The 21,133-nt window shown below is 46.7% G+C and overlaps 3 protein-coding genes and 1 non-coding gene across 6 annotated transcripts in view; 1 reads left to right on the forward strand and 3 right to left on the reverse strand.

The window, feature by feature from the left end:
• KNL1 (kinetochore scaffold 1) overlaps positions 1–7,775 on the reverse strand; it is a 28,760-nt gene extending 20,985 nt beyond the window's left edge. The window contains exons 1-9 of one of the 2 annotated variants that reach the window (XM_055722126.1): positions 7,623–7,775; positions 4,765–4,819; positions 4,297–4,336; positions 3,997–4,056; positions 2,583–2,644; positions 2,070–2,125; positions 1,571–1,607; positions 394–431; positions 6–58 (exon numbers count right to left, since the gene is read on the reverse strand). In XM_055722126.1, coding sequence (XP_055578101.1) covers positions 6–58; positions 394–431; positions 1,571–1,607; positions 2,070–2,125; positions 2,583–2,644; positions 3,997–4,056; positions 4,297–4,336; positions 4,765–4,799 — 381 coding nt within the window. In that variant the 5' untranslated portion in view covers positions 4,800–4,819; positions 7,623–7,775. Of the gene's footprint in view, positions 1–5; positions 59–393; positions 432–1,570; positions 1,608–2,069; positions 2,126–2,582; positions 2,645–3,996; positions 4,057–4,296; positions 4,337–4,764; positions 4,820–7,618 lie in introns of both variants that reach the window. The other variant, XM_055722127.1, reaches the window with a different exon arrangement.
• Positions 7,776–8,119: 344 nt separating this feature from the next.
• TRNAS-GCU (transfer RNA serine (anticodon GCU)) lies at positions 8,120–8,201 on the forward strand. Its single transcript has one exon. It is a non-coding gene; the product is annotated as a tRNA-Ser (tRNA).
• A 2,176-nt stretch (positions 8,202–10,377) lies between these two features.
• RPUSD2 (RNA pseudouridine synthase domain containing 2) lies at positions 10,378–14,946 on the reverse strand. Its single transcript, XM_027804112.2, has 3 exons — positions 14,347–14,946; positions 13,634–13,930; positions 10,378–12,935 (listed from the first exon to the last, which is right to left on the reverse strand). Exons 1-3 carry the CDS (start codon positions 14,944–14,946, stop codon positions 12,150–12,152), a joined length of 1,683 nt encoding a protein of 560 aa, XP_027659913.2. The 3' UTR covers positions 10,378–12,149.
• An 89-nt stretch (positions 14,947–15,035) lies between these two features.
• Positions 15,036–21,093, reverse strand: LOC102048538 (protein-L-isoaspartate(D-aspartate) O-methyltransferase-like). Of its 2 annotated transcripts, XM_055721768.1 has the most exons (9): positions 21,004–21,093; positions 20,496–20,629; positions 18,912–19,016; positions 18,354–18,385; positions 17,764–17,868; positions 17,012–17,132; positions 16,263–16,348; positions 15,847–16,016; positions 15,036–15,488 (listed from the first exon to the last, which is right to left on the reverse strand). In XM_055721768.1, exons 2-9 carry the CDS (start codon positions 20,605–20,607, stop codon positions 15,476–15,478), a joined length of 744 nt encoding a protein of 247 aa, XP_055577743.1. In that variant the 5' UTR covers positions 20,608–20,629; positions 21,004–21,093; the 3' UTR covers positions 15,036–15,475. The 2 variants fall into 2 exon arrangements, with proteins under 2 accessions (XP_055577743.1, XP_005438380.3); XM_005438323.4 differs by lacking the exon at positions 21,004–21,093 and having other exon boundaries at positions 20,496–20,980.
• Positions 21,094–21,133: the final 40 nt, after the last annotated feature.

The raw sequence follows: 21,133 nt of genomic DNA on the forward strand, positions 1-21,133 counted from the left end.
TATACCTCAGTCTGCTGCACCGATGCCTGGATGGGGGCGTGAAGCAAACTGTTCATCCCTGTTGAAAGAAAAGGAAATACTCCATTTGTTGCGCTATTTTCTTATTATTTTACTCACCAAGGTGAAGATCTATGTAATTGTTTTTACAAATATCACTAAGCCAGTACAATTAAAATCAAATATATCCTAAAAATATTTTCAGTACTCCAATATGTAGAAGGGCCACCCATAATTCTACAATAAAGTGCCTGTAAACAGCTTCAAGGGGTAAACCCTGTTCATGCAATAGTGATCTCGAGCAGATTGTTCTAAGCATGTTAAAATTACCCAAATAGACTCAATAGTTTTAAATAAAGATGGTAATTCTGTTATTGAATCTATTTCCAAACTCACCAGTGATTTCACATGGAACAGCTTCAGGCTCTTCATTTCTATAAAAGGTAGGTTAGGTAAACAGTTTGTTAAAAGATTTCAAAACAGAAGGCTTCAGCAATATACTGAAAGGGCAGAGAATTCTGCTGCACTGCTCATACAGGACTGGGCAGCAGATACCAGCTGCTGCTTATACATCTTCTTCAATGTATTCTCATTTGAGTTGCAAACTTATTTTCCCATGAGATTCTCTCCCCTTAGCATGCCACAAGCCATCGTTCAACATACAGGTGGCATTTTAATTCCTCAGTGACAAGTAAAAAAAAGAAAAGATTAATTCTTTATTTTTAACTCAGATCTTCCACTTCCAGGTATTCCTTTATCTTTGGGAAACTGAAGCTGTGCTCATAAAGCCTGAAATAATTTATTTCTCTGTAAAACAAAAGCCAGATACAATGTCCAACTTGTGTGGTTTTCTGTCTGACTTCTAATGCCTTCTGCTCTCCACTTGTTTCTTGATTGCTCTTTCAAAACCAACAAACTTTAGCTAGAGTGCTGATTTCTTGTGTGTATGTGCGTGTGTATATATATCTATATACATGCACATACACACATAGATGTTACTGTACTGGGTTGATACCTTTAAGAGCATGAGATAACTACAGCTGTACATAAGCTGTTTTCTTGCTATATATTTTAAATGTAAAAAATTCCCCTTCACACACAGGAAGTGTCTAAATCTCTTGTTTTACTTACCAGGTGGTTTTAACTTTAAAAATCCCATCACTGTGTTTTATCTAGATGGCAACTTTAAGGCTAGACTAACACTTTATCCACCTCCGAGGGAAAAAGTTACAGTAATAAATATCAAAGACTACATCCATCAGATACGGGAATTGGTAGGTCTTTCCTGGAAAGCATTCCCAAGCAATCATCTTTGGAAGGAAGCGGTTTCAAGACATAATGGTGCAATTTTTCAGAAACCACCATCTTTTTGTGAGTTACCAACACAGCTATATCATTTTTTTTTTTCCCCTGTATCCCTTCTTTCACCAGAAGCACTGAGTAATTTTATACCTAAATAAATACATATGCTGCATTTCTCTGAGGAGCAATTTGATGGTTGCATATCATGGGAAGAAATGTATTTGCAGTACAGAGTGCTATAGTCATGGGAATATTTTTTTTTCAAACTTACTGAGTAAAGACATGATTCCTTGTATCTGCTGCACACTCTAAAAGTAATAAGAAAATTACAACATTACAATGTGAGAAGCATGATCAAAACATTTGGAGACAAGAGTAAACTACACAGAAAAGAATGTTCTCAAGTTCTCACTCTTGATGTGCTGCCTTATCGTGGCAAAAACCTAGAGAAGTACTTGAAAAATGCATTAGCTTTTCAGATTCTCCCTAGGTAATGTTTGGCTGAGTGAATGACATTCTGCTCAGCCTTGTTTTGATCTAAAACCCCAAGGCAGATTTTGTTCTAGGTGCATTTTGCCTAAAAAAAATACTTTTTCTGAGCTACAAGGTCCACTGTACCAGTAACTAATGGGTTTTCAGCCAGTCCATGATAGACAACTGACCATATTGTTCCTTACCTGTGACTGACAGTCCTGACTTCTTAAATTCAAGCTAAAATTTTGTTGCCAATACTCTTTGAATCCAGTTAGGAGAAGAAAAAGGAGTCCTACCTGTATTTTCTCCCTCTGCCCCATTATTCTTAAGATCTCGCTGGAAGACTCTGCAGCTAAGAACAAAAACATCACCAATTTTTTAAAACATAAGCCCATCTGTTTCAAATATATTAAAAGAAAAGCACCCCCTAATAAAAAAAAAACCCAGCCCTAATTTCAATCTTTTCCACATAGTATGTTCTAAAATGAGATGTTAAAAGCCAGAAATGTACTGAACCCAAGCATATTTTCCAGTGAGAAGATGCCATTATCACACTTCCGATGGAAATAAAAAATTCCTGATTATATTAGATTCATTAAACTGGTTTTTTTTCCATCTAGGAAGAGAAAACGAATAGTGGCTCAGGGCTCAAAATCAACTCAATATAGCAACAGTTACCAGTTTGCTGTTTGTATACATTTGTGAATATTCAGTGAAGGCAATTTTAAGGGATACCAGTTTACTACCTATAGCCTGCTTTTTATGCTTAAATAAAGGACGTAGATCTGCATCCCTCAGATCAAACTTACTTTATGGTGTTCGCAAAGCTGACACGTCGAGAGTTTTTCCTACGTTTTTCTATAGTGATATCCTGACAATAAAGAACAAAACAGTTTGATAACAGAGGACTCGTCTTATTCCATAAGCCACTATAAGCATAGCTCTTCATGAAACACAAAAACAAACAAAAAAAAATCATTGCCCAAAACCCAATATTCTATGACCCCAACAAGTACAACAGATATTATCAACACCCTTAAACTACTTTATGTCAGGAGAACTTGGAGAACTATGAAGAGACCCATCTCACAAGAAGTAGCATCTAAATATCACTGCAAGATTTGCCTGGTTTCAAACACAAGAAGCAGAATACCAGTCACAAGGATTTTTGTCTGGCATATTGACTGGTATACTAGGGAAAATACATGTAGTTGCTTAGTGAGAAGGTTGCAGAACTGCTTTTCTTTAGTTTTCTGTTACATGAACTGAAGAAAAAAACAGTAATGAAGTTTCATCTTTATGGGAGAAAAGGAAGGATTCATGAAAGAATCAGTCACCATCTTCCTATAGAAATGTTTAAATGGTGTCACTGACTACATGATCATACTCATGCAATGTTACAAGGTACGTAACAGTGCAGTATTACATACACTGGAAAGCTAATTCATCATACCACTACTGTGCAGTTGTCTGCAATAAGCTTCCCTAACTAAATAGTTCTGGGACAGTGGAACCTGTGTTGTTTAAGAAAACACAAAGTATTCACATACCAGGTACTACCCATTATAGGCACGTGACTAACAAAGCCCATAAAATACTTAAATTTTTTGAAGGTTTTTTTCACTGAAAGCCTTATATGCTGAGTTTTCAAGTTCTGTAATCAGCAACAGATAAATCATATAAATATATGATGCAACTAGAGCATGAGTCCACGGATCACGCCCTAGGTAGAAATGACATTTAAAAACAATCCAAACTGAACAGGGCTGTAGTTACAATTTCTAAGAAAAAATAGACATCATAAACATGAAATATATTCTGTATATATTCCTGGAAGAAAACGTTTATTTTTTAGCTTTCACTTTAAACAAATTGGCAGGCTATTTTTTCTTCAGATGTAAAATTATCTTACTGACTATACCTATCTGTACACTGTTGGAAAGTTCAAGTCAAACGGACTACAGCAGGAGCAAGTTATTCCTACTAAACTCTGTTTATTCCTCTTTTCTGGATAGAAGAAACACTCTGATGTAAAACAGAAGTATAAGAAAAACTTCATGGATTTCTTGTAATATTTAGTACTCCAAAAATTATCCTCCTAAGCAGTTATTACAAGAGTTTTTACACCTGTATTATTCTAGTGACATAGTTTAATCAGTGACAAGTTGAGGAGCAAATTGAAGATGTTATGAGCATTGGCAAGAAAGGACTTAACAGACCTACCTGTGTCAATTCATTCTCACTTCCCAGATCATCAAGAGGATTTCGTGGAGCCTTTAAAATCTAAAAGAAAATATTACAGTTGAGAAGATCAGCTCCAAGTTCGAGAACTGGTTACTTGGCTAGAGTTTGTAAGAGCCACCAGTGCCCTAGCCAATCATATCAATCTAATAGGCTCTTTCTTTGCTTTTGGAATGCTCTTCTTCAACTGTGATGAGAAAACTAGTTCCCCTTTACAGCTTCCCTTTCTTTCCTTCCTTTAGTTACACCATTTTCTTTCAAGAAATGCCTTAAGTTACTCACAGAGGACAGTCGCTTCCTTCTGATGTGCTCTGTATTATCACTGGAGGAGAAGAAAAGGAAACGGGTATTAGGGCATAAATTGAACCAATATGTAGTTCTTGAACAGTATATGCCAGGTTTTTAAGGTTAGTAGATAGATTTCATCATTATTTTTACAAGTGTGAAATTAAATAAACAAGCTTGTTTGGAATAGATCATTCATTCCAGCACTAGTTTCCAAAAATAAGCTTTAGAAAATTCAGCAGATTGCCCTCCAAAACCCATGGTCAGTTAGCCTCCAGACTATGCTATGAAATTTCCTCAGAGCTTTCCTACATATGATCAAAGAAACTCCCCGTTCTTCTTCTTGCCAATGGAAAAACACATTCATTCAAGAGATGCTGAAGTGCACACTGAGATTAAGGAAATGTTTGTCTCTGAACATCAATATTTATATCACAATAGAATTCTTCAATGGTTTCAACTTACTTTTCCATGTTAGAGTCTACACAAATCTGGTCCATTTCTGAAGGATGTGCTTTTCCTATAAAATATAGTACCGAAATCCAAAAACATTAACAAACCTCAGTAAGAAAACTGCATAAAACCATGGCTAGATACTAGCCTTAGATGCTGCAATTTTTCTCTCCACCTTTCTCTAGTCACAGAAACACACTGAGGTATAAGAGGCCTCTCAAGTGCACATTTTCCTGCTATATAATCATATTGTAAAACAACTGTGCTAAGAGTCTTACCAGTTAGGTGCCCTTTCATTTTGAATTTAAGATTCTGATAACTGTTGGAGATAAATGTGATCAAACCTTATTATACAACACTAAGTTTGCTAGTTTTCTTTGACACACAAGACAATTTTTCAATCAATATTCTCTCACCCCAAGAATATCATATGTCAACGCAAAAAAAAAAAAACTCCTGCTAGCACAGAGAACAAGACTTATCAAAGGTTGCATAAGGGGATAAAATTAATTAACCCACACTGACAGGACACCAGTGCTAACACAGACTTAATATTGCCTAACATTTCTTGTAAACTGAAACAAAATTCAGGGCTTTGAATGCCAGACTAACATTCCTCATAACTTTAGTCTCCCACAGACCTGATAAAGACCATCAGAAAAATGTACCACAGGATGAACACTGTGAGATCAATACATGCAATTTTCTAGATTCCAGTGATGATCTTTATCTACATGCATCCCTCCATGAATAATTACACAAATTCTACTTACAGGAGAGCTCTAAACAATCTGACAGCATTTATCACATTACTTTATTCTCCCCTTGCTAAGCCTCAGCAAGCAACATTTTAAGAAAAAAACTTGTGTAAGCAAGGATTAAGTGATTTGTAAAACTAACAGTTACATTTTAAAATTAGAAACAGAGAGATCTGCACAGGACTACTCAGCTTTTGCATGTCACAGAATCACAGGCTCCCAGGTCTGCCGGGGGTTCTGGAGATAGTGCAGTCCACCCCCTGCTTAAAGCCACAGCAAATTGCTCAGGACAGCGTCTACTCCCATTTCTACTATCTCCAGAGGGGAAATGCCACAGCCCCTTCTGCACTACCTGTTCCATCTTCACTGCAATCGTTTCACCCCTTACGTTTAAATGGAATTTCTTGTATTTCAATTAGTGCCCATTACTTCTTGTTCCTTCATTAAATACAACTGAGAAGAGCCTGGCTCTGCCTTCTTTAAACCCTCTCATCGGGTATTCACACACACTGATAATTTCCCTCTGGTAAGCATCCACTGCTCTCCCTTGTCCACCAAGCCGGTTACCTGATTGTAGGTGATTTAAAGCACCAACTGACTCTTATTTTCCAAGCTAAAACTAAGCCTTATGTAGGAAAAAGAAAGCTTTAGATTTACCAAAATGCTAAATCACATTAAACACTATTGCATAGTGTTGGGATATTGCTCACAAGGCAGAGCAGACTTTGAATTATAGGGGAAGGGAAAAGGAACAATCTGCTCAGAAATACCAGTTTGCTCAAGGACCATGTTTCGGCAGGGCAAGAAAGCAGTGTGAGAAAGTTTACCCAATGGATTTCCCCACACACACACACTAAATTCCTTTGCTTAAACTGAAAAAAACCCCAACCCCACTATTTTGAAGACACCATTGCATGTGAAGGTATAACAAATAAAAGCCAGAAGAAAAGTTTTCCACAATGACATTGTACTTGTACACAGAAGCGGGCCTGCTGAAATGAACTTTATTAATTTCCTGTTTTATTTTTTACAGAAGAATTCCTCTTGCCAAAGAGGCAGCAGGTTTACATTAGCACCTGTCAAAATGGCAGCCAAGAGGCTCTGGCTTTCAGGGCCTGCAGCTCTCAGCAACAAAACCGTGACTGCTTTCAGGCAGGCATCCCAAGGGCGGCTCTCCAGCCCACAGCCCCAATGCGCTGGACATTAAGAACTGCTGCCCAGGATCAGATTAAACACAAAAAAAGAAGTGATACAAAGACAGCCGTACAGGTGCCTAGAGAAGAGCAGAAGAGCAGCGCATGGCTGTATGAAGAGTCCCTAGGAGTCTGCTGTTAGGCCTATTAATCTGAATTCATGTCCCAATGAACATGCTCAGCAGTCATTCTTTGAACCTGTGCACCTATCTTTGACCCAGCATATGGCAGCGAATTGAAATGCTCTGTTATTCTGTTTATGAAAAAGCATCTCTTTTTATTCTTACATTTGATAATTAAGTACCTCCCAGTTCCACGCTGTAAACAGGGAAGAATCACTCCAGAGGGTTTTTTTCGGTTCATTCATAATCTTACAAATGCTTATCCAAGCCCTCCTAGGTCTCCCCCCCACCTTTAAGAATAAGAATCTTTGCGATTCCCCTTTGTTCTGAGCGTTTCCCTCACGACCCCCGCGCTGGCCGTACCGCCCTGGCAGGGCCGGCAGCCCGGGAGCACCGTCTGGAACCGCCGCCAAGTGCCGGTTTATGCCTCGTTAGCACTTCGGCCGGTGTTTTCCCCAACCTGAACGGCTTCGTTCTGACCAAGACTGCCATTTATCGGCCAGTTTATCAGGCGATTCCTCTCACCTCCGAAGCGGTCGCCGACTCCAGCCTCCCCAGCTGAAATCTCCTCAGGTCCCGGCCCGAGGCCGCCCAGTCCCCTTCCACCGCCCTCCCGGCCCGCTCCTACCGGCACGGCCGGCCTCCGTCTCCCGCCGTTTGCGCGCCCTCCCCGCCGGGCCCGCCGCAGCGACAGCGCAACGGCCACCGCCTCAGCCGCTCCCGCGCTCCCCCGACCCGCCCTGCCCCCTCCTCGCCTCTTCCCGCTCCGGTCCCCGTCCCCAGCCGCCCTCACCTACTGCTGCGGTCGCAGGCCTCACGCCCGCTGCCGGTGGGGCCTTCCACCCTGCGCTCGGCCGCTGTTCCCCACGCCCCCCCCTCTCATCGGGCTAGGCCGTCGCCGCTTCGCTATTCAAATCTAACCGCCTGCCGGCGCGCCTGCGCCCTGCGCCGCGCCGCCGTTGTACGACAGAGTGGCGCTGTGGGGCGGCTGCCGTACAACATGGCGCCCCCTAGCGCTCCGTACAACATGGCGACCTCCGCGGGACCAGCCCGGTGCCTGCCATTTCAGCGTTGCCCCTCGCCGGCGCGCCCCGCAGCTGCAGCGGCGAGGCTGGAGAGGCGGAGGCCACTCGCACAGGGCTTCCCGGTCCCCGCGCGGTGGCCTCGCTGTGCGCCGTGTCAACGGCGGGCCGAGTAGCCGGCGCCATCTTGCAGGGAGAATGGCGGGAAGAAGAAGGCGCCGGGACCGGGCGACCTACTTCCCTATAGGCTGGGCGAGATTGAGTGTTATCGTGACGAGGTGGCCGAGTGGTTAAGGCGATGGACTGCTAATCCATTGTGCTCTGCACGCGTGGGTTCGAATCCCATCCTCGTCGAGAAACACGAATTTTTCTTCCCCGGTTTTTTTTTATTTTTGCTCACAGTTCTCAGGGGACCGAGGCGCTCCCGACCTGCCCCGGCCGCGGCCCCTAGCGCCAGCGAGCTCCTGCCCTCCCGCGGCAGCGCTCCGCGGGGAAGGGCGTGAGGGGAGGCGGCAGCGGGTTGGCCGCTCGGCGGGAACAGGCCCTACGCGGGGCCCGCGGCCCCTCGGGCTCCCGCCTCCCGGGGCCGAGCCTTTACCCCTTATGGAAGGGGAAGCGGAGGTGCCGCCCGGGACAGCGGCCCGGGTAATTGCGGTGTCACAGCCGTGGGCGTGCGGATCCCTCTGACTGTCCCCGGCCGTCCCACCGAGTGACCCCCAGGCTGGGCACAGACCCTTCCCAGTCCCCGGCCGTCCCACCGAGTGACCCCCAGGCCGGCACAGACCCTTCTGAGTGTCCCCAGCCATCCCACCGAGTGACCCCCAGGCTGGGCCACCCCGCCGCAGAGCTCTGGGTCAGGATTTGCAGGGCAAGGGGCTGAGGCAGCTCCCACCGAACCGATCCCGGTGCCTGGCTGGAATGACACCAAGTATTGCTTCAGGAAAAGACAACTATTGCACTTGGCCTTGCTTTTCATGAAGTGATGACAATTTAAAAAAGCATCAACTATTGAGGAGATACAGGAAAGCTTTTCCTGCCCAATCCATCAATAATTAACTTTTTTAAAAAGTGTTGAAGTGCAAGTTAATGCTGGGCAGAGCTCCCAGGGCACTGCCCTGCTCCCGCTCAAACACACCACACCAAGGGAAGGGGCTTCTCACCCCCTTGGCTGGAACAGCTCTGCCAGGCCTCAGGCATACGCTGCAGCGGTTTTGACAACGCTTAAATCCTCGTGGAAATTAGACTGTGCTAAATCCAGAGAATGGCCTTATCACAACTCTATAGTCTCTCCAATGGCACCTGTAACAGACCAGGAACAGTTAAAACACAGCTGGAAAAGTGTTATGGCGTGGAAGACTGGCATCTTGGTGATGACTTAGGGGTTAATTCTGGTCAGGCCTACACACAGTAAGTTCCCCCCCAGGGTTTGCCAGGAGGGTTTATTGTATAGACAAGCTGCTTTAGCTGCTGGTAAGATGCACATTCTCCCCCTCCTTTCCTGTAGCATAAAAAGATGTATCAAAATCAAACTGTACTAGAGAAAGGACTTCTTCCAGGACCTACACTCTGTATAGATAACTTCATGCCCACAACCACCTCACAGCCAGGACAGTTATTTACCTCAAACCTGATCTGAAATGGGAATTTATCACAAGGCATCTCTAACAGTAACATTTCCCCTATTAGCAAAATAGCAAACACCAACTTATGCATGTTTACAGCACGTGGTGGCTGGACACCAGCTCTGAAACAGAATAAAATGAAATACGATGGAATTGGTGGTAGGCTCCTCGTGAAATCAACCTTAAATTTTCATTGTTGAAAGTATCTTGAAAACAGAAGCCCCAGGGTTTCCTGACCTGCAAGGTGTGCCAATTAAAAGATGAAGTTATTATGCATAGCCAGAAAAAGGAAAAACACAGCACTGAGCTTCAGTTGCCACGTAAGGCGCTTCAGCCACCCGTCTCCATCTACTGGCACAAGTCAGTAAAATCTCTTTCAGAAGCTTATTTCTTAAGTAGGGAAGTAATAAAAAAACGAACACAACCCAAACCAACACCCCCCCCCACCCCCCGAAAATATAATTTGAGATACCTCAAAGTCTAATTCAAAACTGTTGCCCCAAAACCTACTACCTTTCCCTTGTGTCTAAAGCTAGCAACAGCTGCAGACACCCTTATTTATATACTGAAGGTGCCCAAGTTTCATTTATGAAATGAATATATTATGAAATACATATTTCAGTGCATGAAAAATCTGGATGACACTAGTTTTAGAGTTTAGCTTTCTCTTAAACACAGGAGACCTTTTATCTCCTTTGTTTAACAGGCTGTCTGTGGCTAAGTACTAGACCTGGCCTTAAAAATGATGGCAAGAAAAAAAATACCATCTGTGATTAAATCAGAATCATAAGAGGCCCTTGGCAGAATGTGGAAAAGCAAAGCTCAAGCTTGTGTCAACTTTTGCAGAAACATTCAACACATCAGCTAGATGATCCAGCGCAGAAAGAAGTCACTTGGCTACTTTGAGCTATTTTGGAAGAAGTAAAGCAGTGGTTTATTCTGTTTTGGTACACAAATCCTGGTCCTGGTAACATCAAGTGATTCTAGGAGCCTTGCCAAGGAGGAAGGTAGTCATCCCTGCAGGCTTGGCCAGCCCGAGGTCCCCAGCATCCCACTCAGACACCTGTGAAGCAGGCAGTTCTCCAGTACCCTGTGTGAAATGGGCAAACTTGTAATAAAAGATCTACACAGAAACCACATCCTGGGGGCCGGGGACCTGAGAAACAGCTAGAGCTCCCCAGAGCACAGACAGCACAAGGAGAGATCACCCGAGACTGGACCACACTCCAGCATGGCTGTTGCCACACTTGCTGAACGGTATCTGCTCCTCCGGACTTCTTTCTTCATCTTTTTTAAGGCTTCTTTAGTATTTTAGAAATGTAGGACACTGCATGCACCCTATGTAGCAACGGGTGTGGAGAGGTGGATATGGAGTGACAGGGCTAGAAACCACTGTCTGCAAACAGGACTGAAAAAACACGGCTCTTCCCAGGCCAAGGTTTGGATTGTCTGCAGCAGCCACCAGAGCTGGTCGGTGACACTGGTGACACATACAGGAAAGAGGGAAGAAAACAGAAAAAAAAGATTAAAAAGAACCTGAGACAGCAGAATTATAATAATGACCCTCCCAGAGGCCAAGAAACAACCACTGATGAAAATAAGAACTATAGTGATATTTATCACTCTGAAAACATATATTAATATAAGACGTATAAAAATTCTTCTGGTTCATAAAACAGCTTTTGTTTTTCTTTAAAGCTAATTGTCACACTAAAGTGGTATTAAAAACAATTCCACACCAATCAGAAAGAACCTGCCTACCTGCCTGCAGTATTTAAAAAATAATAATTAAAAAAATAGAAGTTCGCAGACTGACCTCTAATTCGGATTTTTGCTCAAGAATGAGGGTGTCTTCAATGAGACAGAAGGGATAGAGATCGACAGGTTCTCCGAAGAGAAGCCAGAGGCAGGAGATATGTCACAGAGGAAACAGCAGAACAAAAAGGCAACAAAGGTCTACTAAATCAGTCTATTTCTAAATCTCATAAAAACGTATAACCTGGGGACTAGTACCTCCAGAAATAGGCCCAATATAAAGGGATTAGTCCCTAGAGGTACTAACTTTAAATAAAGCAATTATTTGAATGAATACTGAAAGAGTAATTTCTAAACCAGGTCTGCCTTGCTGACAAACAGCACAAAATGGATCAGCTTCACAGTGCTTTGGTTTTACCTTATGGCGTTCTCAGTAATAATTTGAATTTTAAAATCAGTCTGACAGTAAAATACATTAAAAATAGTTTTCTGTATGACATGACATCCAGCATATTAAATGACTTCCCAGCAGCTCTTATTGTAAGACTCAAGGACATAGCAGGCCAGAAGAAAAATCAGTTGATGACCTTTAAGTGCATGCACTTAACTGTCTGTGTGGATAATTGACAGCAAACCCAGAACTCATTGAGGTGAAAGGCAACACTGCCTGTGATAAGTAAGTGTTTGCTGCCCTGAAGTGCTAGTTCGCTAAAGGGGCAGCATAAATCATGTTACAGCCCCATCTTCCTGCTCAACTTTTACAGCACCTGTTGGCAGGCAGGTCAGTTCTCCAGCCCAAACAATCCCACCCCATCTCAAGTCACAGGCAGTTTGTTCACCTCAACCACACTGAAAAAAATAAATCTTAGGTCTTTATAAAATGCTGTCCTGGCCAGCAATGTCTGTAGGCGTCAGATGTCCTCAGTCATTCCTCCCAGTCCTCCATTGCCCACTCAGGCATCTTGGAGCAATACTCAAACTCTGCTCCCTTATAGCGCAAGGCATGTAGGTACATCACTAGCTCCTTGGGAGATGGGTCCTGCCTCGTAATTTTACACTCTGCACACAAAGGGTCCTTCTCTTCTGAACTCTCTTCTCTCATTTGCCCATCCTGATTCTCATGTGAACTGAGTTCTGTCTTCTTTTCAGGCGTTTCCAGGTCGGTGTTGGAGCTGAGTGGACAATCTGCTATGTCATTTCTCTTGGGATCCATAGCATCCATGGCAGGGCAGGAGTTCTCAGGGTCAGCCTGCGCAGACTTGGCACAGTCACTTGAACTACCACAGTCTTTATGTTCAGCATTGGAGTTCAAGTCCTCCTCCAAAATACCCAAGATATCCAGGCTTTGTTTGGAGCGATGCTCCTCTACTAGTGCCTTAAGGAGTTCTTCATCTGTTTTATCGATCTTGCCACCTTTCCCTCTGTCGGGGCCCCAGGCTTCCATATTATAGATGGGGTCGTTGACAATAGGATGCCCCAAATACTGCAAATGGACCCGGATCTGGTGCGTGCGGCCAGTATGTGGAAGACATTTGACTACGCTGGTCTTGCCATTGTAACTGAGTCTCTGGAAGATGGTTTTGCAGAATTTCCCTTTGGGGTCCACGCGGCACACTCCCACCTTGTAAGAAACAACCAGTATGGGCTCCTCACAGACCACTTCGTGTTCTGGAAACTCCCCCAACACACGACAGACATACTCCTTTTCCAGCTATGGGAAGACACAAGAGTAACTCTTAGAAAAAAAGAACAGAAAACTGTCTCTGTCCTAACTACACTTGGGTCCCATACTAGCTACTCCTCTTCAGAGAAATACTTTTGCAGGCAACACAACTGAACAGGAAGAAAAATAAAATAAAATCAACTATTTAAAGGCAAATTTCTCTCAAGCTTTCCTCGACTAGTTAAGAACTCAAGAACACAGGGGCCTGGCCTGTTTTCCTCATAGTAAATTCCAGAGCCATCTCTCAGCAGCCTTTGGTTTGACACAAATCCTGGAAGCCAGGACCCTACTGCTATGGTTCTTTCTGTTTGCGTCAAGAGCCACTGGAAAAGTGAGACAAAACTTCTAAAGCTTTTAAAAATGAAAAAGTATTAGATGACCTATACATGTCCACTTACAAATAAAACTGCTTTCTAGTTGTTTTGCGTAATCCCACCCAGTTTACACAGTGTGTTAGGGAAGGAGATCCCTTTCAATCTAATATTACCAAAATCAATTAAATTTTTACTCAGTCATTTTCTCTTGCTGCCTCTCATGCTTAATATAATCAGCACAGTAGCATGCCACAAGCTGTTTGGGGAACTTGCCAAGGCTACACCAGAAGTCTGGCTGCCTTTGGACCCAGCCTGTGTCAAGAAGATACCATGCCAGAGACTCCAAAAACTACTGCAGCCCTGAGCTCTCACCTGTCTCTCCCGAACCTGCTCATCGATCCTCTTGGACACCTCTGCAGTCTTGGCAAACATAAGTACTCCCGAGGTCATGCGATCGAGTCGGTGGATGGTATGCAACTCCTTTAGATCATGCTCTTTGCCTAGGATGAAGATGACCGTGTTGTGACGAAACCTGCCACAGGGGTGTACCGGCAAAGAGGAGGGTTTGTCCACAACCACCACCTCGTTGTCCTCCACCAAGATCTGGATGGGCTGGGCAGTCACTGGCGGCTCATGGCGATGCACCGTATTCCTAAGAAAATCGTTATTCTGCAAGACAGAGAGATAATTGGTGTGAATCCAGCCTGCATAGACATCCCGCCTGGCCACACGCAAGGGGGGCTTGATATTTCGGGGAGATTTGAGAGCCCTGTTGTCCTGGAGCTTAGGATTTAGCATGACAACTGTGCACATCGCTGTTTCAAGTTTGATGGCCTGCCTTAAGCCCATCTCTGTGCCTCACTCCTTCCTGGGGGGCTGAGCAGGGAGCCGTGGGGCATGCCGGCTCTGCGCAGGGCCTGGGGTCTGCGTACTCCTGACCCCGCTGGGCTTAAGGATTCCCCAGGATACCGATTCCCCCAGATCACCGCAGGCTTCAGCAGGCTCACAGGGCTCCCGGCCCCTGGCTCCAGCCTCCCCTGGCACACCGGGCTCCCGGTGGTCCCAGCCCCGGCGAGGATGCCCACCTTGAGCACGATGTCCAGGTCGCGCACGGGCTCCTCGTTGAGGCGGAGGCGGCCGGCGCGGGCGGCGGCGCGGTAATAGGCGAGGGGCTGGGCGCGGAACTCGGTGCTGAAGACCTGCAGGAGGCTGCGGCCCACCCAGCGGCCCTTGCAGTAGGTGCAGAAATCGAAGTAGTAGGGCCGCACTTTGCGCAGGCCGCCCTCGAAGTAGTAGGTGGTCTCGGCGAAGTGCGCCGCGCCGAAGCTCACCCCCGTGCTCAGCTTTCGCGGCGGCGGCACGTAGCGCTCCCCGACCGCCAGCCGCCGCTTCTTCGGCGCCGGCGCCGCTTCCTCTTTATCGCCGCTGGGGCCGGGGCCCGGCTCCGCCATGCCGCGGTGCGGAGGGGGAAGGGGCGGCCGCGGTGGCCAGGCCCCGCTCCGCGCCAGCCGGTACAGCCGCGCTGCCCACACCGCGCCGCCAGCGCGCGCCGTGACGCAATGACGCGGCGCCAGGCGCTGCGGCCAATCGCCGCCAGGCCACGCCCCCCCGCCCTCGCGCGGCCGGTCGCTCGCGCCCCTGGGTCCCTGCAGGGCCGAGCACCAATGGGAGTGGGAAGGGCGCATGAGGGAGCAGCCAAGTGAGCAGGGTTTTCCTTAGGCCCCCAAATTCTCGGCATTGCTACCAGAGATTAAGTTAATTGAGGCAAAACACGAAGAGAACATGCTTTTGTAATTAAACTTTGACAAATCAGGGTACATTGCTGCTCCAGAACAGTAACTGTGTCTTATTTTCTCAAAGCATTAGGCAGAGTAGTCAATATTAAAGGGTATATTTTAGCCAAGGTTTAAGAATTCCTGTCTGCTTTTGGAATTCTCTGTGAACAGCTGTTATCTATAGCTTATCAGAGCTGGAGTTACCTGGATCCATTCACTCTCTGGGAGCAGGCATGGCCCCGAGAGCCTCCCCTGGGCCTGCTGCTGGAGAAACACCTTTTCTCCATCCCTCGTCAGGAGCCCTGCTAAGGCACCGCCTGCCTTTTGCAGGCACGTCCACCGATAAAGCTGCCGTTCAACAGGCAAAACCATACAGGCCATCTACAGCCACAAGTCCCATTCGTGAGCTTTCTGAGGTCACTTTAGAGATATTCATCCATCAGAATTCATCCCTGAGGCAAAGAAAAACCAACAGTTACTATTTGTGGCCTTCAGCAACAGAATCAACACGGCTATGGTGTTTATGAAAGTGCACAGGCTCCGGGGGGGGAGGGGGGGAAAGGCTCAAGTCCTCAGTCTGCAAGCCCTATCTACTAGAAGATAAATCCTGCCCTCCTGCTGCACCTTACCACAGCCAAGCCTCTTTCTTCATATTCTCTCTTTTTTTTTTTTTTTTGTTGTTTTTTTGTTTTACAAACAGCATCTGCTAGGAATCCAGGACTCTGTCAGTAAAGCCAGCAGTCAAGGAGAGCAAGCTCACAGAGGCAGCTGTGAGGAAGAAGCGTTCCTCAAGGGAGAGGAATTTTTTACCGAGGCCACTGCTTTTCCTTATCTGTCAGAGGAACATAGATCACACCCATCAGTTGCGTTTCGATGATCTGCCCATCGCTGGTTTTGTCATACTGCATCAGAACTTGGTTTGCACCTTCAGGACCAACAGGCAATATTAACCGGCCTCCTGGCTTCAATTCATTCAGCAACTGGCAAGCAGACAAATCACAATCAGCAGAGCCAAAAAAACCCAGACAAGAGAAATAAGCCACACTGTGAAGGTCACACCACCTCAAAAAGCACAAACTGGCCAGCTCAACATAAAACAGAGAAAAAGAAGCTTCCAGTGGTTCCTTAATTATTAGTTTGGGGTTTGGGTTTTGGTGGGGGTTTTTTTCTACAGCTACCGAGGCAGGCAGCCCATAGCAACAAACATCCAGCATGCTCACTCTTACCTCCTTTGGTACGGTTGCTGCTGCTGCTCCCACATGAATGGCATCATAAGGAGCCTCTTCAGGGTATCCCTGCCTGCCATCTCCAACTACAGGAGGAAAAAGCATGCAGAAGAGACTTCTGTTCTGATAAATCCACACAAAAATAATCCTTCCTATATCCTTTCAATTATAATCTAGGCAATGAAAAATTCATAACGAGATTGTGACAGCAATTTGAATTCCCAAATCAGAGCACTGACTTGTCAGCTCAAAACGTAGCATTAGTTTATTTTTTGAAAAGGGGGAGAGATTTCTGGAACTGAGCCATGCTAGAAGAAGGCACAGCCAAAGCCAGGAGGGCTTTGCAGTAACACAGCAGAGCTTTGTGCAAGGCTTGAGATTCCAGATACAGGGAAAGCTGGCTCAAGTTATCCTCACAAAAAAACCAAACCCACCCATTCAGATCAACTAAAACCCAGACATGGTACAGCCACTCTCCTCTGAAGGCAGTCTTTACTGAGTTAAGACAGTCTCTACATACTTAGAAGTAAGGTGTGTGATAAGACTGCCTGTAACATTAAATACTACTTGTTTACACTGCAGTGTTCAGGTCAGCGTGGCACGGTGCTTACTTAGCAGTGGTTTCTGCTAACACCATGGCAAGCATCACCACCAACTGGAACAACTGCTTCAAGGAGCGGAGCTCTGCAGGCAGCCAGAGCTAATGCATTCACAGGAGAGAACATGCACCAGGATCCCAGAGTGCTCACCCACAAGCTTTACACGGCCAGAGCTAAGCAAAGTCGGATCATCTTCTTGGACGTTTCTGATGGATTCATGTACCAGCTCTTTAATGTGCTCTACACCCACAGCTTTCCCTGTTGGGCCCATCTAAACAGAAAAACAGCAGAGAAACACCTACATGGTACAGAGGTGTATTTTACAGGGCAACTTACTGCAGGGATTGGAGAATTTCCAGGAAGAAACTTAAGAGCAGAGTTTCTGAACAAGAGCTGCAAATACTCTACCCCCTTGTTTTTAAGGCTGAGTAGCCCCACTTATATTAGCTACTTGAGGGATACACAGACACTGCCTACAGGGATTCCTGGTAACCTTCCATTTCCAAAGAAAGAATTCTTTGGTAGAATTAGCAGCTTCCATGGCAGGGCCAGTTCTTGGCTAAGTAACCTCCTGAGAAGAGTAACTTGACCAGCTTTCTAGCACTTCACAGCAAATAATTCCAGGAGTTTAGAAAACAAAGAAACAGACTGTGACTACTTAGGAAGCAAACTAAGAAGAACCTACAATGGACTTGCACAGTAGAGTAACACATTCCTCTCGATCTGAACTGGGTTAACACACAAAATATCTCATGGCAGGTACAGCATCCCTTTAGTTTCCAAAAATGACTGTATCTGGTTTTACTGCCTCCCCCTCTCCCAACAGAAAGCCCGTGCTGGCTATGGCAAGCTACCCACCCTGATGCACCTCACCAGCTAGAAACAGAGTCCTGCAAGCTTACCATCCGGGCAAAGCACGCTGTAAGGTATCCGCTTCCAGATCCAACATCCAGCGCTTTGGCACCTTCCACAAGCTGATCCTTTAGCAATTCCAGTGCATGGGCATGCTGTGCAGACCACAAGAAGGTGCGAAACATCCATTTTAGTTTCCTCTCCTAAAACCTGCTCTAAGCAATTATCTGCTCCGATTTAAACAGCACACCTGCACACCTGGCATTTTGTCTGACATTCAGAGTGAAAATCAAGTGTTTGATCTGGAAAATCTTTTTGCAGAACAGCATATAGGAAAAGGTTCAGTAACAAGCTGTGAAGCATCAGGAATAAAGGTCTCATGCAAAGAAAGGACAACATTAATGGTTAGCCTCAGTTGCATGGAATTCCTATCTATGCACACTTTTAAAGTAACTTAAGAGTGTTTACAGCAAACTTCTTAAAAAGAAAAAAAGCTTCAGATATATGGTGCCTAAAGAAGCAAGCATGATAATCATGTCCATGGGATCTGTTTATCTTTCTACTTTAGTATTTAAGAAAAATTAAAAATGGCAAACAAAATTTCCTCCATTTCTGCTAAAAGTGAAAAGTTTCCTCTTACCATATGTGGTGCACTGATTGTAGCCTTGTATCCTAGAAGGAAACCGGCGACAAATGCGATAAAGAAACGGCAATTAAAATTACCAATAGGCACAGTTCCCCATTCTCCCCCACTTCCCCTAAAAATAAAAAAGCGTACTTATATGCTACACTAAAGCACTTCACCGACTTAAAATCTCATTCCATGGGATTGCTAAGGAGCACAAGGCTGCACAGTGCTGCGTCTCCCAGGCGTTCCAGCCCCCAGCTCATTCATCAAAACACCCCACGGCTCTCACAGCCTGCGCTCGCTTCCGCTCCCTGAGCAAGACTCAGTAATCAATGAACATTTTGAACCTGGAAAAGCTGCATTGTTCATTCCTCTGGATCCCACAGCTGAAATACGGATGGGGTTTGCTGTGCTTGACCCATCATAAAACTCAGCCACTGTTCTGGGGAGAGAGCACCTGGCACAGAAAACACAGACCTGCCAAGCCATCGCACATGCCCCCATCAGCATGACAAGCACAGTCAACAGGCACACTGTAAAAGCAGTCATACTTTGCCTTAAGTTACTCACCAATAGATTGAGGAGAATCCATGTATGGGAAATATTTGATGTAGTGACCTCTGTCAGTAGCCAATAGCACATCAAAGACTCGCTGGGATTTAATTATCCCTTTTTCTGGGAGAAGAAGAAAAACAGAGAGAGAAAGGACTCAAATCCTCAGTACTGTAGCAAGAGGAGATTTGGAAGGGAGGAGTACATTCAGGCAGTTAGCAGAACCAGGAGAATTCAACCTTAATAAGTGATCAGGGAAGGGACAGAAAACCGCGGATAGAAGTACAACTCTTTCAGTTTCTGCTACCCAAACTGAAATCATGTATGGTCCCAGGCCACCAGCCCAGCCTCTCTCGGAGGATGGTGACTTACGCCCCCAACGTTTCCGGGCCTGCCAAACGTAATGAATAATAAATTGAGTCACGATTTCTCTCCTGAAAGCTGAGACTCTGGTTCAGGTTTCAGGAACACTGGCACAGTGAGCAAAATAAAGTCAAGAGCAATGACTGCAGAAACATTCAACATCCCTTCACATCTCATCACTGAGGGAACTCCTACAGGGAAAAATCAGCTTTAGCAGCAGGGGAAATTCCAAGCTATTTTGCAGTGTGTTCCAGCCCACTGTCCTGAGCAGAGTGGGGGCACCAAGCAACACTCCAGTCCCAGGGCATCCCGCTGGAGGCACATCCCAGTCTGCCAGGCTCAGCATCTACACGCCAGAGCAGTGCCACGGGCTGCAGCATTTTAAAAAGTGCCATGCATTTACCATCCCAGAGGAGTGGAAGGAAGGCTGTGGATAGTCTTTCCTGCCACTGCTGGCGTAACATCTTTTATCTAATTATAAATAGAACCAGTTCAGACTGGGACAAATCAGAGAATGATCACAGATGGAAGGGAGCTCTGCAGATCATCTAGTCCAGCTCCCTGCTAAAGCAGGTTCACCTACAACAGGTTGCACAGATGTGCATCCAGGTGGGTTTTGAATGTCTCCAGAGAAGGAGACCACACAGCCTCTCTGGGCAGCCTCTTCCAGGGCTCTGTCAGTCTCAAGGCAAAGAAGTTCTTCCTTAGATTCAGCTGAAACATCCTCTGTTGCAGTTTGTGCCCGTTGCCCCTTGTCTGGTGGCTGGGCATCACTGAAAAGACCCTGGCCCCATCCTCCTGACACTTGCCCTTAAGATGTCTGTGGATATTGATAAGATCCCCTCTCAGTCTTCTCTTGTCCAGGCTGAACAGCCCCAGCTCTCTCAGCCTTTCCTCATCGGGGAGATGCTCCAGTCCCCTCACCATCTTTGTAGTCTTTGCTGGACCCCCTCCAACAGTTCCCTGTCTCTCTGGAACTGGGGAGCCCAGAGCTGGACACAGCCCCGCAGCCACAGCCTCCCCAGGGCAGAGTAGAGGGGCAGGACCACCTCCCTCGGGCCCATTTGGCCACGCTCCTAAGCACTGAAATTCAGGCGATATTAACGCCAACAGTGCAGAACGAGCAGCACCACTGCTCAAATCACCGTGTAACAACACTGACCATCCTTACAGCAAGCGCCAACCGGCTCCACCGGCAGCGGCGAGAAGTGCCCGGCGGGGGACGGTGCCGGTACTCACTGTAGAGGTTGTTGACCAGCTCCGGGTGTGTTTTCCCGCTGGAAGTCCAGGCCATGGTCCTGGCGAGGAGCAGCCCCATGAGCAGCGCGGTGCTGGGCAGCAGGCAGCTCATCCCAGGGACGGCCGGCGGCCGGCTACGAGCGCAGGCTCAGCACCGGCGCTCTGACGGGGACCCCGGACCGAGCCCCCCGCCCCAACGCGCCTGGCCCGGGCTGCGCGGGGTCAGCACCGCGGGCTCAGCACAGGCGATGTCCCAGGAGCTGGCTGCGGCCGGGGAGGGGACAGCCCACCGCGGCGGGGGGGACAGGGCCGGCGGTGACGGGCGGCAGCTCCCGGGGAAGGCCGCGGCGGAGCCGGCAAAGGAGCGCGCCCAGGCCCCCTCGCCCGCCTCGCTAGGGAGAGCGGCAGGGCACGGGCACGGCCTGCAGCAGGCTCCAGGCCGTCCGCTCCCCGCCGGGGACCCGCGCCCACACCAGCCCCCCCGAGCGGCCCCGGTCCCGGCACCGACCGCGCAGCCGCGCTAGACCCCCCGCGGCCCGCCGCCAGGTGTAACGGTTCCTGCCGCCTCCCCCCACGAAAACTTCCGCCCTTTGCCAAGATGGCGCCGCAACGGCTTCAGCCTCCCTCACGCATCCCGC

Source organism: Falco cherrug, chromosome 10, assembly GCF_023634085.1.
Source record: "Falco cherrug isolate bFalChe1 chromosome 10, bFalChe1.pri, whole genome shotgun sequence".
NCBI classification, from domain to species: domain Eukaryota; kingdom Metazoa; phylum Chordata; class Aves; order Falconiformes; family Falconidae; genus Falco; species Falco cherrug.

What these genes read in the sequence shown, in the direction of transcription:
- LOC102048538 (XM_055721768.1), bottom strand. Translation starts at nt 20,607, where the DNA reads ATGAGCTGCCTGCTGCCCAGCACCGCGCTGCTCATGGGGCTGCTCCTC. An exon ending in GGATTCTCCTCAATCTATTG is followed by an intron (nt 18,386 to 18,911) that starts GTGAGTAACTTA and finishes GTTTCCTTCTAG; the next exon opens with GATACAAGGCTACAATCAGT. An exon ending in CAATCAGTGCACCACATATG is followed by an intron (nt 17,869 to 18,353) that starts GTAAGAGGAAAC and finishes TGGTCTGCACAG; the next exon opens with CATGCCCATGCACTGGAATT.
- RPUSD2 (XM_027804112.2), bottom strand. Translation starts at nt 14,946, where the DNA reads ATGCGCCCTTCCCACTCCCATTGGTGCTCGGCCCTGCAGGGACCCAGG. An exon ending in ACCTGGACATCGTGCTCAAG is followed by an intron (nt 13,931 to 14,346) that starts GTGGGCATCCTC and finishes TCTGTCTTGCAG; the next exon opens with AATAACGATTTTCTTAGGAA. An exon ending in AGCAGGTTCGGGAGAGACAG is followed by an intron (nt 12,936 to 13,633) that starts GTGAGAGCTCAG and finishes GTCTTCCCATAG; the next exon opens with CTGGAAAAGGAGTATGTCTG.